The sequence below is a fragment of the Callithrix jacchus genome, chromosome 15 (genome assembly GCF_049354715.1).
Source record: "Callithrix jacchus isolate 240 chromosome 15, calJac240_pri, whole genome shotgun sequence".
In the NCBI taxonomy this organism is placed as follows: Eukaryota; Metazoa; Chordata; class Mammalia; order Primates; family Cebidae; genus Callithrix; species Callithrix jacchus.
In genome coordinates, this window is record NC_133516.1 from 72,436,206 (window position 1) to 72,448,544 (window position 12,339).

Here is a 12,339-nt window from a genome sequence, read left to right on the forward strand (position 1 = left end):
ACCACACCTGGCTAATTTTTGTGTGCGTTTTTTTTTTTTTTTTTTGTAGAGACAGGGTTTTGCCACGTTGCCCAGATTAGTCTCGAACTCCTGAGCACAAGTGATGTGTCCATCTTGGCCTCCCAAAGTGCTGGGATTAGAGGCGTAAGCCACCACACCCAGCCAATTTCTTAATTTTTTCTTTACAAATGGGTATTTGTATTTTGAGTAATGAACATAGAGGCTAGGTTAAGTAATGGAAGAAGGTAACTAATTAGTGGACCGTGTTTGGCAGGCACCATCTGACTTAATACATCTTTAACATTTTTAAAAAATATCATTAGAAAATGATAACCCCATTGTATAGATGAGAAAACTAAGATTAAAAGAAATCAAGTAGATGACCCACAACCACACAGCTAGTAAGGTGAGAAAGCCAGGTTTGAACCTAGGTCTTTTTATTCTTGTCAATGCCCTTTCCACACTACATTGCTTTTACACATGATAATTCTCAAAGCTGGGTGCTATTGTTTTCTAACACTTTCATCGACTTAGAGAAAGTAGAGAGAGCTAAGTAACAAAGCTAAGTTAAATACTGTGCCCTAAATGGCACCACTCTGCCCCGATTAATCTATAGTTTGAGGCATTGCTGTTTAGGTTTTCTCTTGGGTTGTTTTCTGTCAATTAATTCAGATCAGTTAATAGATAATTTTAAGTCTGGCAAACTATCTCTTAATACCAAGAGATACAATGCAGATAAAGCAGTATAGCAACAGATCAGAATTGCGGCTTCTGACCATATCCCTAGCTTTTAGCACATTACCTTGCATATAATAAATAGTCAAAATATATTTATCTGACTTTTACCTTTTTCTATACAAATTAATGACAAATTCTAACATTAGCTATGAATGGGCAATATTTGATACACTGATGCCCTGGAATCTGACAGGAGGTACGAAAGCCCCTCAGGATATGATCAGAAAAAGACACCCTGTTGAGTAGGTGGGACTGCTGCTGCTTTCCTCATCCTGCCTCATAATAACTGGTGGTGGGAGGCAATCAAGTCATTCGTAAATTAGGGATAACAGAATCTGTAATGTTGTTTTTAAAATTGGAAAGTTACCTAGGTAAGTGCATAGTCACGAGGCCAACTATATCTATCATAGGTGACTATATTACTTTGATTGTAGTGTTGAATTGCATTATTCTTTTGGTTCAAACTCTCTTCATATCCCTTGTTCATGCCTGAAATGTGGAAAGATCTTGGAAGTGAATATATTCTGGAATCTCTTAATACTTAAATTTTTAAAAGAACTACTTTCATGGTAAAAAAGCAACAGCCAATGCTAACAACTTACTCTGTGCCAGGTACTATTCTAAGCCCTTTTATATTTGTTGACCCATTTTATTTTCACAATTGTCTTCTAAAGTGAGCTTTGCATTTTACAGTTTTATAGTTGACGAAATGGCTGCGGAGGTTAAGTAACTTGTCCACATAACTTGCCAGATTTGAACCCAAGCAATTTATGCTTCACTACTATACTATATGGAATCTGTGCTTCACTACTATACTATATGGAGCCAGACTCAATAATCTTGTTTTTTGGATTTGTGCCTTTGTGTATATGTTTAAGAAAAAACTTCCTTATTTTCCAATGCTGCCTTTGAAAGGTTTTTAAATTTTGCCTTTTTCATTTGAGATTTAATTGTCTATCTGGAATGAGTTAGAAATCTAATTTTATGGCCAGGCCCAGTGGCTCACACCTGTAATCCCAGCACTTTGGGAGGCTAAGGCCAGTGGATCAACTGGGGTCAGGAGTTCGAGACCAGCCTGGCAAACATGGTGAAACCCCATCTCTACTAAAAATACAAGAAAACTATCTGGGCATGAGGGCAGGTGCCTATAATTCCAGCCACTCAGGAGACTAAGGCAGGAGAATCGCTTGAACCCTGGAGGCGGAGGTTGCAGTAAGCCAAGATTATGCCATTGCACTCCAGCCTGGGCCACAAGAATGAAACTCCATCTCAAATAAAAGATAATCTAATTTTATGTTGTTATATATGGACAGCCTAATACGACAGCAAATGCTGTTGAAAAAGGGAATCACTTTTCAGTTGATGCCTTCATAACTCGTAGCTAAATGCTAAGTATTTATGCCTAGAGCATGGACTTAAAAGGACTTTGTTCCTAACTCAGGATATATCAAGACTGTTCTTCTCCCTTGTCCTGTGATTCTGTAGTCCAATGTAGCTTTCTCTTTCTTTCCTCCTTTACTTTCCCTTTCTGCCACCCCACTCTTCTTCATCCTCTCCTTTCGTCTTTTCCTCTCTCCTCCCCTCTCTGCATCTTCCTCCTTTCTTCCCCTCCCCTTATTTCTCCTTTAAAAAAATTGTTTCTGCAAGAATTGGGAGGAATTCAGTAATCCAGTGATTCATGGTTTCAGGTGTTAAACTACCTTACTGCTGAAGTTGTGGGTTAGTTTTCTTTAGAGGCTGAAGACCTTGGGTTCTATCAGCTGTACTCTTGCAGGCATGTTGATGATTCTGAGTAGGAGCCAGACACACTGTGGTTCCAAATAGCCCAGGTAGGTCAGAAGTCAGATTAAAGACAGCCTAGTTTATTTCTTAAGTTTCTATGTAAGGAAATAACATCACATCTAAAATGTGATCACTTGTAAATATGGGGATATGTTCTGAAGAATGCAGTTAGAGAGGTTTGTTAATGTGCAAACATCACTGAATGTGCTTACACAAACCTAGATGGTATAGCCTACTCCACACCTAGGCTATGTGGTATAGCCTATTGCTTCTAGGCTACAAACCTGTACAACAGGTTACTGTACTGAATACTGTAGGCACTGTACCACAGCGGGGTTTGTGTATCTAAACAGCTAAACAAAGAAAAGGTATAGTAAAAATCTGGTATCATAGTCTCATGGAACCACTGTTGTATGTGCAGTCCATCATTGACCGAAATGTCATTATGTAACATGTGAATATATGTTGAAAATTTAGTGTAGAGGTTTCTTTTTTCATTTTAGAGATATAATCAAATAGGATCATGGCTCGTAGCTCACTGCAACCTCTGCCTCCCAGGTTTAAGCTGTCCTCTCACCTCAGCCTCCTGAGCAGCTGGGACTTCAGACACATGCCACCATGTTCAGCTAATTTTTAAATTTTTTTGTAGAGGTGGGGTTTCACCATGTTGCCCAGGCTGGTCTCAAACTCCTGGGCTCAAGCTCTCCTCCCACCTTGGCCTCCCAAAGTGCTGAGATTACAGGCACGAGCCACTGTGCCTGGCCATAGCTACACTTCTTTAGTCAACAGATTGCATGTAAGTTAATATTCATATTAATATCAGAGAACCTAAGAGAGAGAGAACTAGAGCATGCAGAAGCTTTTAGAGTCTTGGATCTAGTGACATTCTTATATTTGCTTTCCTTTATATTGTGATAGATTTTGAGCTTAATTATTAAACATAAATACTCATCAAGGTCAAGGATCTGAAATCTCATTCAGAAAGAAAATACAACAATTAGAACCTTGTACAACCTAGAAGACATTGGGCACTGAATAAAGTGGATTTCCAGGATCTCTTGTTGCAACTCTTGGGATGTTGGTTATCGGAACTCTGGCTGTTCCTCCATTCTGCAGACTCTGGCCATTTTACTGCTTGTTAGCATGTACCAAAGGATGAATTGAGCAGAAGGGAGAAGTGACACAAAACAATTATTGTGCTGGTCTCTAACTATTCTGGATATTCTCTTTTATTAACTAGTGGAGCGTAATGTTATTTCATCATTAATTTCAGTATTAAGTTCTCTTTTTATTTTATTTAAATGCACGATTTCTCATTTGTTTGTCTAGAAAGAAAGTATTGTATTTATTCACATCAATGGTAATATATTGAATTCAGTAATGAACTAGATGTGTTTTATGGCTCAGACATCAGCATAGTTCCTGCTCACATGGCAAACTGAGGTAATACATCCCAGATGAAGAAAAGATAGAAGATGTTATCTCTAGGTTAATTATTGGCATTTCATAAATATTGAAATATATTTGAGTGATAAATATCAAAACAAAGTTGGTGCATTATTGTCATGAAAATATGAGGAAGGAGGTAGCCTTGTATATGGTTCTGTCTGCTACCTGGTACAGATTAAGATGGGAACCAAGAAAAGGGGTATGATCTTAGTCTACAGGATTGTAATTTGGCACTTATACTGGGAATTTTTATTACCCTAAGAAGGTTATTTTATTACTCAGTATTCATTACTCTGTTGCAGTTTTTTTTTTTTTTTTTTCTTTTTAGAGACAGGGTCTCACTCTGTCACTCAGGCTGGAGTACAGTGGTGCAATCATAGCTCACTGCAGCCTGGAACTACTGGGCTTGAGTGATCCTCCCACCTCACCTCCCTAGTAGCTAGGACTACAGGTGGGTGCCACCATACCTGTCTAATTAAAAAAAAAAAAAAATGTGTAGAGAGTGGGGGTCTCACTGTGTTGCCTGGGGTGGTCTTGAACCCTTGGCCTCAAGTGATCCTTCTCCTTTGGCCTCCCAAAGCGCTGTGATTATAGTCGTGAGCCACTGTGCCTGGCCAAGAACAGTTTTTTCTAGAGCCTTCTTCTTTGGGCCCTACCCAAATTCACCACCACAAGCCACACCCATGGATGACCTCCTGGAGGATTTTTTTCTCCTGAATTTGAGAAACTTGACCTCCCCAGATTTAGCTAACTGTGTTGAAGAGTGCACATTTATGCTTTTAAATCTGACTGTCTTGTCTTTTTCTTCAACTCCTTTGAATGGTTCTCACCCACATAAAAGGAAAAGTATATTATATGTGCTTTGGAGTCCCTTGCTTAACCAAAACCTTTTACTGGATCAAAGTCACAAAATTTGGGCTCCAAAAGACATGATCTTTGTCCCTGACTTGTTTATTTAGCTCTTACTGTTCCTGTCCCTGAGTTTTCAAGTTTTCTTGCCCAACATTATCACCTTTGATTTGGTAATATTCACCTCTGCCACTTTCAGCAGTACATTCCCATCTTGCCTCCAACCATCTCTAGCTACCAATTAAGTATCCTTCTTAGAATATAGAGAGTGATCCATTACCCTTGACATGATTTAGATAAAAAACATTTTAATAAGAATTGCTTTTTTTTTTTTTTTTTGAGATGGAGTCTTGCTCTGTCGCTAGGCTGGAGCGCAGTGGTGCAATCTCGGCTTGGTGCAACTTCTGCCTCCCGGGTTCAAGCGATTCTTCTGGCTCAGCCTCCCTAGTAGCTGGGACTACAGGCGCGTGCCACCACACCTGGCTAATTTTTTTTTTATATTTTTAGTAGAGACGGGGTTTCACCGTGTTGGCTAGGATGGTCTCGATCTCTTGACTTCGTGATCCACCCGCCTCGGCCTCCCAAAGGGTTGGGATTACAGGCATGAGCCACCATGCCCCGCCTCTAAAAATTGCATTTTTATATCTAGCCAGTAACATACCTATTCTGTTGGCATTTTTAGGTGACCATGATCTATAAGTGTGAATTAGAATTACAGTGATGTCTGAACACCAAAAGGGTTTTCATATAACTGGAATGCAAATGCAACTTGTTTTACATAGATGTACTTCTGAATAGAAATTATATGTAAAGAAATTGAATTAGTTCATACTTGGAGCCCACTAAGGGAGTTTTATTGTGTGAAGAAACACTGAAAGATCCTCTAGCAAAGGAAGACTCCACAGCTTATATCTTGTGCAGATCTTTTTTCATATATCTGTTTTGCTTAAAGTATACTTGTATAAGGACAGTATATAAGAGAGACAGGGCTTGCATAGGACAAGGGGGAATTACAGGTCAGGTAACTACTGAGATTTGAAAGTAGATATGTTTCCAGTACATTTTGACTGTTGATTTTGGAGACCTAGTCCTCTTGGGCTTCTTCTAACATTTACCGCTTGTTTTTACGATAGATCGAGCGGTTGGAAGTAAGCAGCCTTGCCCAAACATCCAGTGCAGTGGCCTCCAGTACTGATGGCAGCATCCACACAGACTCTGTGGATGGAACACCAGACCCTCAGCGCACAAAGGCTGCCATTGCTCACCTGCAGCAGAAGATCCTGAAGCTCACAGAACAAATCAAGATTGCACAAACAGCCCGGGACGACAACGTTGCTGAATACTTGAAGCTTGCCAACAGCGCAGACAAACAGCAGGCTGCCCGAATTAAGCAGGTCTTTGAGAAGAAGAACCAGAAGTCTGCCCAAACTATCCTCCAGCTGCAAAAGAAACTTGAGCACTACCACAGGAAGCTCAGAGAAGTGGAGCAGAATGGGATCCCCCGGCAGCCAAAGGATGTCTTCAGGGACATGCACCAGGGTCTGAAGGATGTGGGAGCAAAGGTGACTGGCTTCAGTGAAGGTGTGGTGGATAGTGTCAAAGGTGGGTTTTCCAGCTTCTCCCAGGCCACCCATTCAGCAGCAGGCGCTGTAGTCTCAAAGCCTAGAGAGATTGCCTCACTCATTCGGAACAAATTTGGCAGTGCAGACAACATCCCCAACCTGAAGGACTCTTTAGAGGAAGGGCAAGTGGATGAGGCAGGGAAGACTTTGGGAGTGATTTCGAACTTTCAGTCGAGCCCAAAATATGGTAGTGAAGAAGATTGTTCTAGTGCCACTTCAGGCTCAGTGGGAGCCAACAGCACCACAGGGGGCATTGCTGTAGGAGCATCTAGCTCCAAAACAAACACCCTGGACATGCAAAGCTCAGGATTTGATGCACTACTACATGAGATCCAGGAGATACGGGAAACCCAGGCCAGACTGGAGGAATCCTTTGAGACTCTCAAGGAACATTATCAGAGGGACTATTCCTTAATAATGCAGACCTTACAGGAGGAGCGATATAGGTAAGTCACATGAATTAATATCTGAAGTTGTTTGTGTAGGTTTCCCCTTCCTTTAGATACAGGGAAATGGCTTTAGAAAGTCTTTGTTGGGCTGGACACGGTGGCTCATGCCTATAATCCCAGCACTTTGGGAAGCTGAGGTGGGCAGATCATGAGGTCAGAAGATCAAGACCATCCTGGTCAACATGATGAAACCCCGTCTCTACTAAAAGTAAAAAAAAAATTTGCCGGCCATGATGACATATGCCTGTAGTCCCAGCTACTCAGGAGGCTGAGGCAGGAGAATCACTTGAACCTGGGAGGCAGAGGTTGCAGTGAGCAGAGATCATGCCACTGCACTCCAGCTTGGACAACAGAGCGAGACTCCATCCCAAAAAACAACAACAAAAAAGTCTTTGTCTTTCTCTAGAGTGTCCAGAGCACTTTCAGTATATCTGTCATAAGACAGCCACATGAGTTCCTGATGAAGCATTGTTGTAACTTTCCAGTCTTCCATGCCAGTTTAGAACTTCAAAATGAAGTCCAGGCTTTCTAAAGTATTCTCCCTGTGTGTTTATAATCACAAAACTACACAGTCATTGCAGTATGTAACTGTACTACATTGAATTCAAAAGATCTATAATTCTTAGAACTGTGTAGATATCAAAGATATCACCCAGGCAAAATGTAGTGACTTCTATAGATACTTGGCCTTAAATACACTTATATGGGCAATTGGTATAGAAATATTAGACTGGAAATAAAACCAAGTAAGAATGTTTGTTACCTTTATTATGAATTGACAAATGTTTGAATGAGATTGGACTTAAACGTGAAATGTTTCTGCAGCAGTTGGAAAATTCTTAAAAGGCTAAGTGCTTTCAATCATAGTCTGTGTTAAAGGTAGAAGCTGGTCTCTTGTGTGTGTTTCATATTACACTACATATTCATATTAGACCATTCTTGGCTGTACTCCAAATATGTGTCCTTTCTGTTTCCTTCACATGGCAGTGAGGAAAAATATTCTCTGTAGATAGATCTAAACTTTGTTAGCCAGAGACAGGCCACCTAATGATACAAATTGAGGACTAGTCTTATGGGAGCTACAGGTCAAGTTAGGCTTTGAAGGACCTAGGTTCTAGCCCTGTCCCAATTTTTTTTTTAATATAAATTTAAAAATTTCTTTTGGCTCTGAGTACAGACCCAATTATTAACTAGAGGAAATCATCAGTACTTCTAATGTAGTATCAGGAGTTGAACAGATAATCTCTTAATATCCCTTTCACCTTTTAAAAAGAAGTGTTTTTAGAAATTTGCTTTTATAAGGTACTTAGGGTCTGAAAGAAATTGTTCACATGTATAAATTAGGTCTAAGAAGAGTTACAACAGCAAGTTTTTTTCAGATGGTGAAAATGCTAATAAGTAATTCAGCCTGCCTCTTTTCCTTTAATTCTAACTTAAGACTTCAAGGGAGAAGAAAAGACAAGTGGTGTGGGAAGGAGAATTAAAGTTCTAAAAGCAAATACTGTACATTACTATTTTTATTTCAATGTTTTATAAATTCTTTAGTATACTGAGAAGACAGTGTCTTATTCAATAAGTGATATAACAGACATTCAAATGGACTCTAAAAATCAAACAACTGGTTGTTTGTACCATATTAAACCCAACTCCCAAGTTCAAATTCCAGTTTTTCCACTTACTAACCTTGAAAACCTGGGCAAGCTTCTTCAGTTCCCTAAGTCTTGGTTTCCTTATCCCTAACATAGAAATAGTAATAGTTCTTTATAAGATTATTGTGACATTTAAGTGAAATTATTTGGGTAAAGCACATAGCTCACTGCCTGGCCCCATAGTGCTGTATTGATGTTAGGGGAGCAGCTGCTGTTAACTCCATTTAGAACATGAAGACAGGGCTGGGCGCGGTGGCTCAAGCCTGTAATCCCAGCACTTTGAGAGGCCGAGGCGGGTGGATCACGAGGTCAAGAGATCGAGACCATCCTGGTCAACATGGTGAAACCCCGTCTCTACTAAAAATAAAATACAAAAAATTAGCTGGGCATGGTGGCACGTGCCTGTAATCCCAGCTACTCAGGATGCTGAAGCAGGAGAATTGCCTGAACCCAGGAGGCGGAGGTTGCGGTGAGCCGAGATCGCGCCATTGCACTCCAGCCTGGATAACAAGAGCAAAACTTTGTCTCAAAAAAAAAAAAAAAAGAACATGAAGACATTCCACAGTCAGTTAAAATAAATTTTAAAACCACAAAAAAAAAAACTGCCTACTTTGACTCCTGTATTTTGTTTTTGTTTTGGACTGGCTTTGTTTTGTTTTTGGTGCCCATGCTGGAATGCAGTGGCGTGATCTTGGCTCACTACAGCCTCCACCTCCTGGGCTCAAGTGATCCTCGAATCTCACTTGAGGTAGCCTTCAACAGAATCCCTCCTGAGTAGCTGGGACTACAGGTGTGCACCACTACACTTGGCTCATTTTTTAATTTTTAATTTTTTTTTTTGTAGAGACAAGGTCTCATTATGTTCCCCAGACTGGTCTTGAACTCCTGGGCTCCAGCAATCTGCCCTCCTACAGGTGTGAGCCACCATGCCCCCGTCAACTCCTCTATTTTGAATTTAATAATTTTTTTTATTAAAAACCTTGCAGTTTTTAAACTGCCCCAGACCTTAAAATTCATATAGAGCTTGTTAGGTCTTCACATCAAGATGTAGAAAGTCAAGATATGAGAAAATCAAAAGCAGGTCTGTCAAGCCACCTTTGAATCCCTTTAGTGTAAGTCAGAGACAAATAGAATATTAGCTGCTCATTAACACCTCATTAGAAGAATATGGTTCAAGCCACTTAGGAAGTAATGAACGGTGCATTTCTTTCATTGCACACTGGGTTCTTTCTAATAGGTAAATGACTAGTTTTATGGAATGAAAACAGAATAAAGAAAACCTGAATTTTCAAAAAAAGAGGTAAAACCAGGGGGATAAGGAGAAGACATAATATGTAATCTGACTTGTTTTGTTTTCCCACTTCAGCTTTAGAATGATTTTTTCCTTAAAACATAATCTTGACAAAAGAAAGCCTTTTTTCCCCCTAAGAAAGGGAGTGGAAAAGTCACAACTATTTTACTTTATTTTTGTTGTTCCAATAATTCCCCGTATAAAGCAGATAGAGATTTCCCCTCCATTTTATATGGCTTTACACAGTACACATATTCATCTAATTTTGTTGATCTTTAAATGCTTTCACATAAATAAAATTTTTCTTTTCTTTTTTCTTTTTTTCTGAGATGGAGTCTCGCTCTGTAGCCCAGGCTAGACTGCAGTGGCGTGATCTTAACTCACTGCAACCTCCGCCTTCCAGGTCCCAGTTCAAGCAAGTCTCCTTCCTCAGCCTCCCAAGTAGCTGGGATTACAGACACGAGCCACCATGCCCAGCTAATTAAAATTTTTCTACAAATTGAAGTATTTTTTTTTTTAAGAGTCAAGGTCTTGCTATATTGCCCTGCTGGTCTTGAACTCCTGGCTCAAGCAGTGCTTCCACTTCTGCCTCCTGAGTAGCTGGGACTGCCGACACATGCCACCATGCCTGGCTTTCAAATCTATTTTCTGTTGTTGTTTTTTGAGATTCTTATTGCCCAGGCTGGAATACAGTGGCGCAGTCTCAGCTCACTGCAACCTCTGCCTCCCGGGTTCAAGTGATTCTCTTGCCTTAGCCTCCTGAGTAGCTGGGATTACAGGTATCCCATGCCCAGGTAATTTTTTGTATTTTTAGTAGAGACAGGGTTTCACTATGTTGACCAGGATAGTCTCAAACTCCTGACCTCAGGTGATCCACCTGCCTCAGCCTCCCAAAGTGTTGTGATTACAAACATGAGCAACCACGCCTGGCCAGAAACCTGTTTTAAGCACTGAAACTTTTCACATTTTAAACATTTTGGGGAAATTTCTCTGCCTTCTTTTACAAAGTACACTGAACCTAACTTAATGGAAAAATCTTAGATATGGTAGTATTCTAGCTTATAGTGATACTCTCAGGTTAGTGAAACTACATTTATGTGCCTCTACAGTAAATGATCCTAGGCTTTTTTTAGTTCATCTGCTTTTTTCATATTTTTTTTTCTCCTTTCCATCTTCTCTACACTGTGAGTGAGCTGCCTGCAGAAGCCTCTCATTACTAATTCTACTTCTACTCTGTTGTAGGGTTTGCTTTGTGTGTAGGAAGAAAGTAGGCTGTGGATGGAGATTCTTCTGTGACCAAGAACCAGTTAATGCATGCATGGCTGCTCTAGATACATTTTTTTTTTTCTATGCTTTAGTTTATTTTACTAGTATCTGAGTTGATGAGAGGGAGGCCATGCACAGTGTTGCTGCTTTATTTGATAATGTTGGTGACAAGGCCACTACACTAACAGTATTAGCTTAAACTCCTATGAAGTGCCTAGTGCTAGATGCTTTAAGTACATTTGCCAATCCTCACTATAGCCCTACAGGTAAATTGTATTATTCCCATTTTAAAGATGAGGAAATTAAGGCTCAGTGGGGCTTTAAAATTTGCCAAAGGTCACTCAGTAAGTGGTAAAGCCAAGATTCAAAACCCAGTTTTATCTGACTTCAAATTCAGTGTTGTTTTCATACCAGGATAGTTTTTTTCAAATATAGATTTTCAGTTCTGAAATCTATATGGTTTAAAGTCTAGCTCTCTAAAGCATTAGATGCATTGGCAGTGGGTATTAGGCCTATCCCAAGTTGAAGTAAATGTTTTCTATAAGTTGAGTCACTGTTTTTAACATATTATATAAAAATTCTATGAATATGCAAGCTCTGGAAAGTTTCCTAGGCCAGTACAACAGTGTAGTTAAATAGGTGAAACCTTCTTAAGGAAATCCCTACTCCAGTTATTTTTTTCGCTTCTCAGAGTCCCTTCTCAATAATGTCCTTCGTGTAATGTGTTTCCATTGCTCTCTACCCGAGTGAGTAGCTCCAGGTGAAGATAGTTGCCCAAGACCATCTCCTTAATTCTGGAATAATCAGAAACATTTCAAAGCCTGTAGAGTACAGTCTCTCTCCCCTCACCCACATAATTGTACCATGACTGACACAGTATTTTTTCAGTACCCACATGCACTTATCCTAGGAAGCCATTGTGGCAGAGCTTGGATCTGAACTCCACCTCAACCTTTGACTAGTGACTAGGTATTGAATTTTACCGTTGTGCTTTCAGCTGTGAATGAGATCATGTACTTGGGGAAGGCAGATGACAAGGTTTAGAAATTGTTTTAAGTAATGAGACCTGTGCTGACTTCAGATTCTTGTCCAGTTTCTTCATCCTATGTTTGTTAGTGGCAGCTGGGTACACAGTACTTCAGAAGTAGAAGGGACCCTTAGATATCTAGATTAATCTCATTTACAGATGAGAACACTGAAGCAGAAAGATAAAGTGACTTTTGCCAGGTCACACAGTAAAATGG

At 40.0% G+C, this 12,339-nt stretch overlaps 1 protein-coding gene across 39 annotated transcripts in view; it reads left to right on the forward strand.

The window, feature by feature from the left end:
- Positions 1–12,339, forward strand: part of TMCC1 (transmembrane and coiled-coil domain family 1) — a 254,921-nt gene that overhangs the window by 225,443 nt on the left and 17,139 nt on the right. For all 39 annotated transcript variants that reach the window (XM_078351749.1, XM_078351760.1, XM_078351750.1 and 36 more), the window contains one exon: positions 5,952–6,886. In XM_078351749.1, coding sequence (XP_078207875.1) covers positions 5,952–6,886 — 935 coding nt within the window. The remainder of the gene's footprint in view (positions 1–5,951; positions 6,887–12,339) is intronic.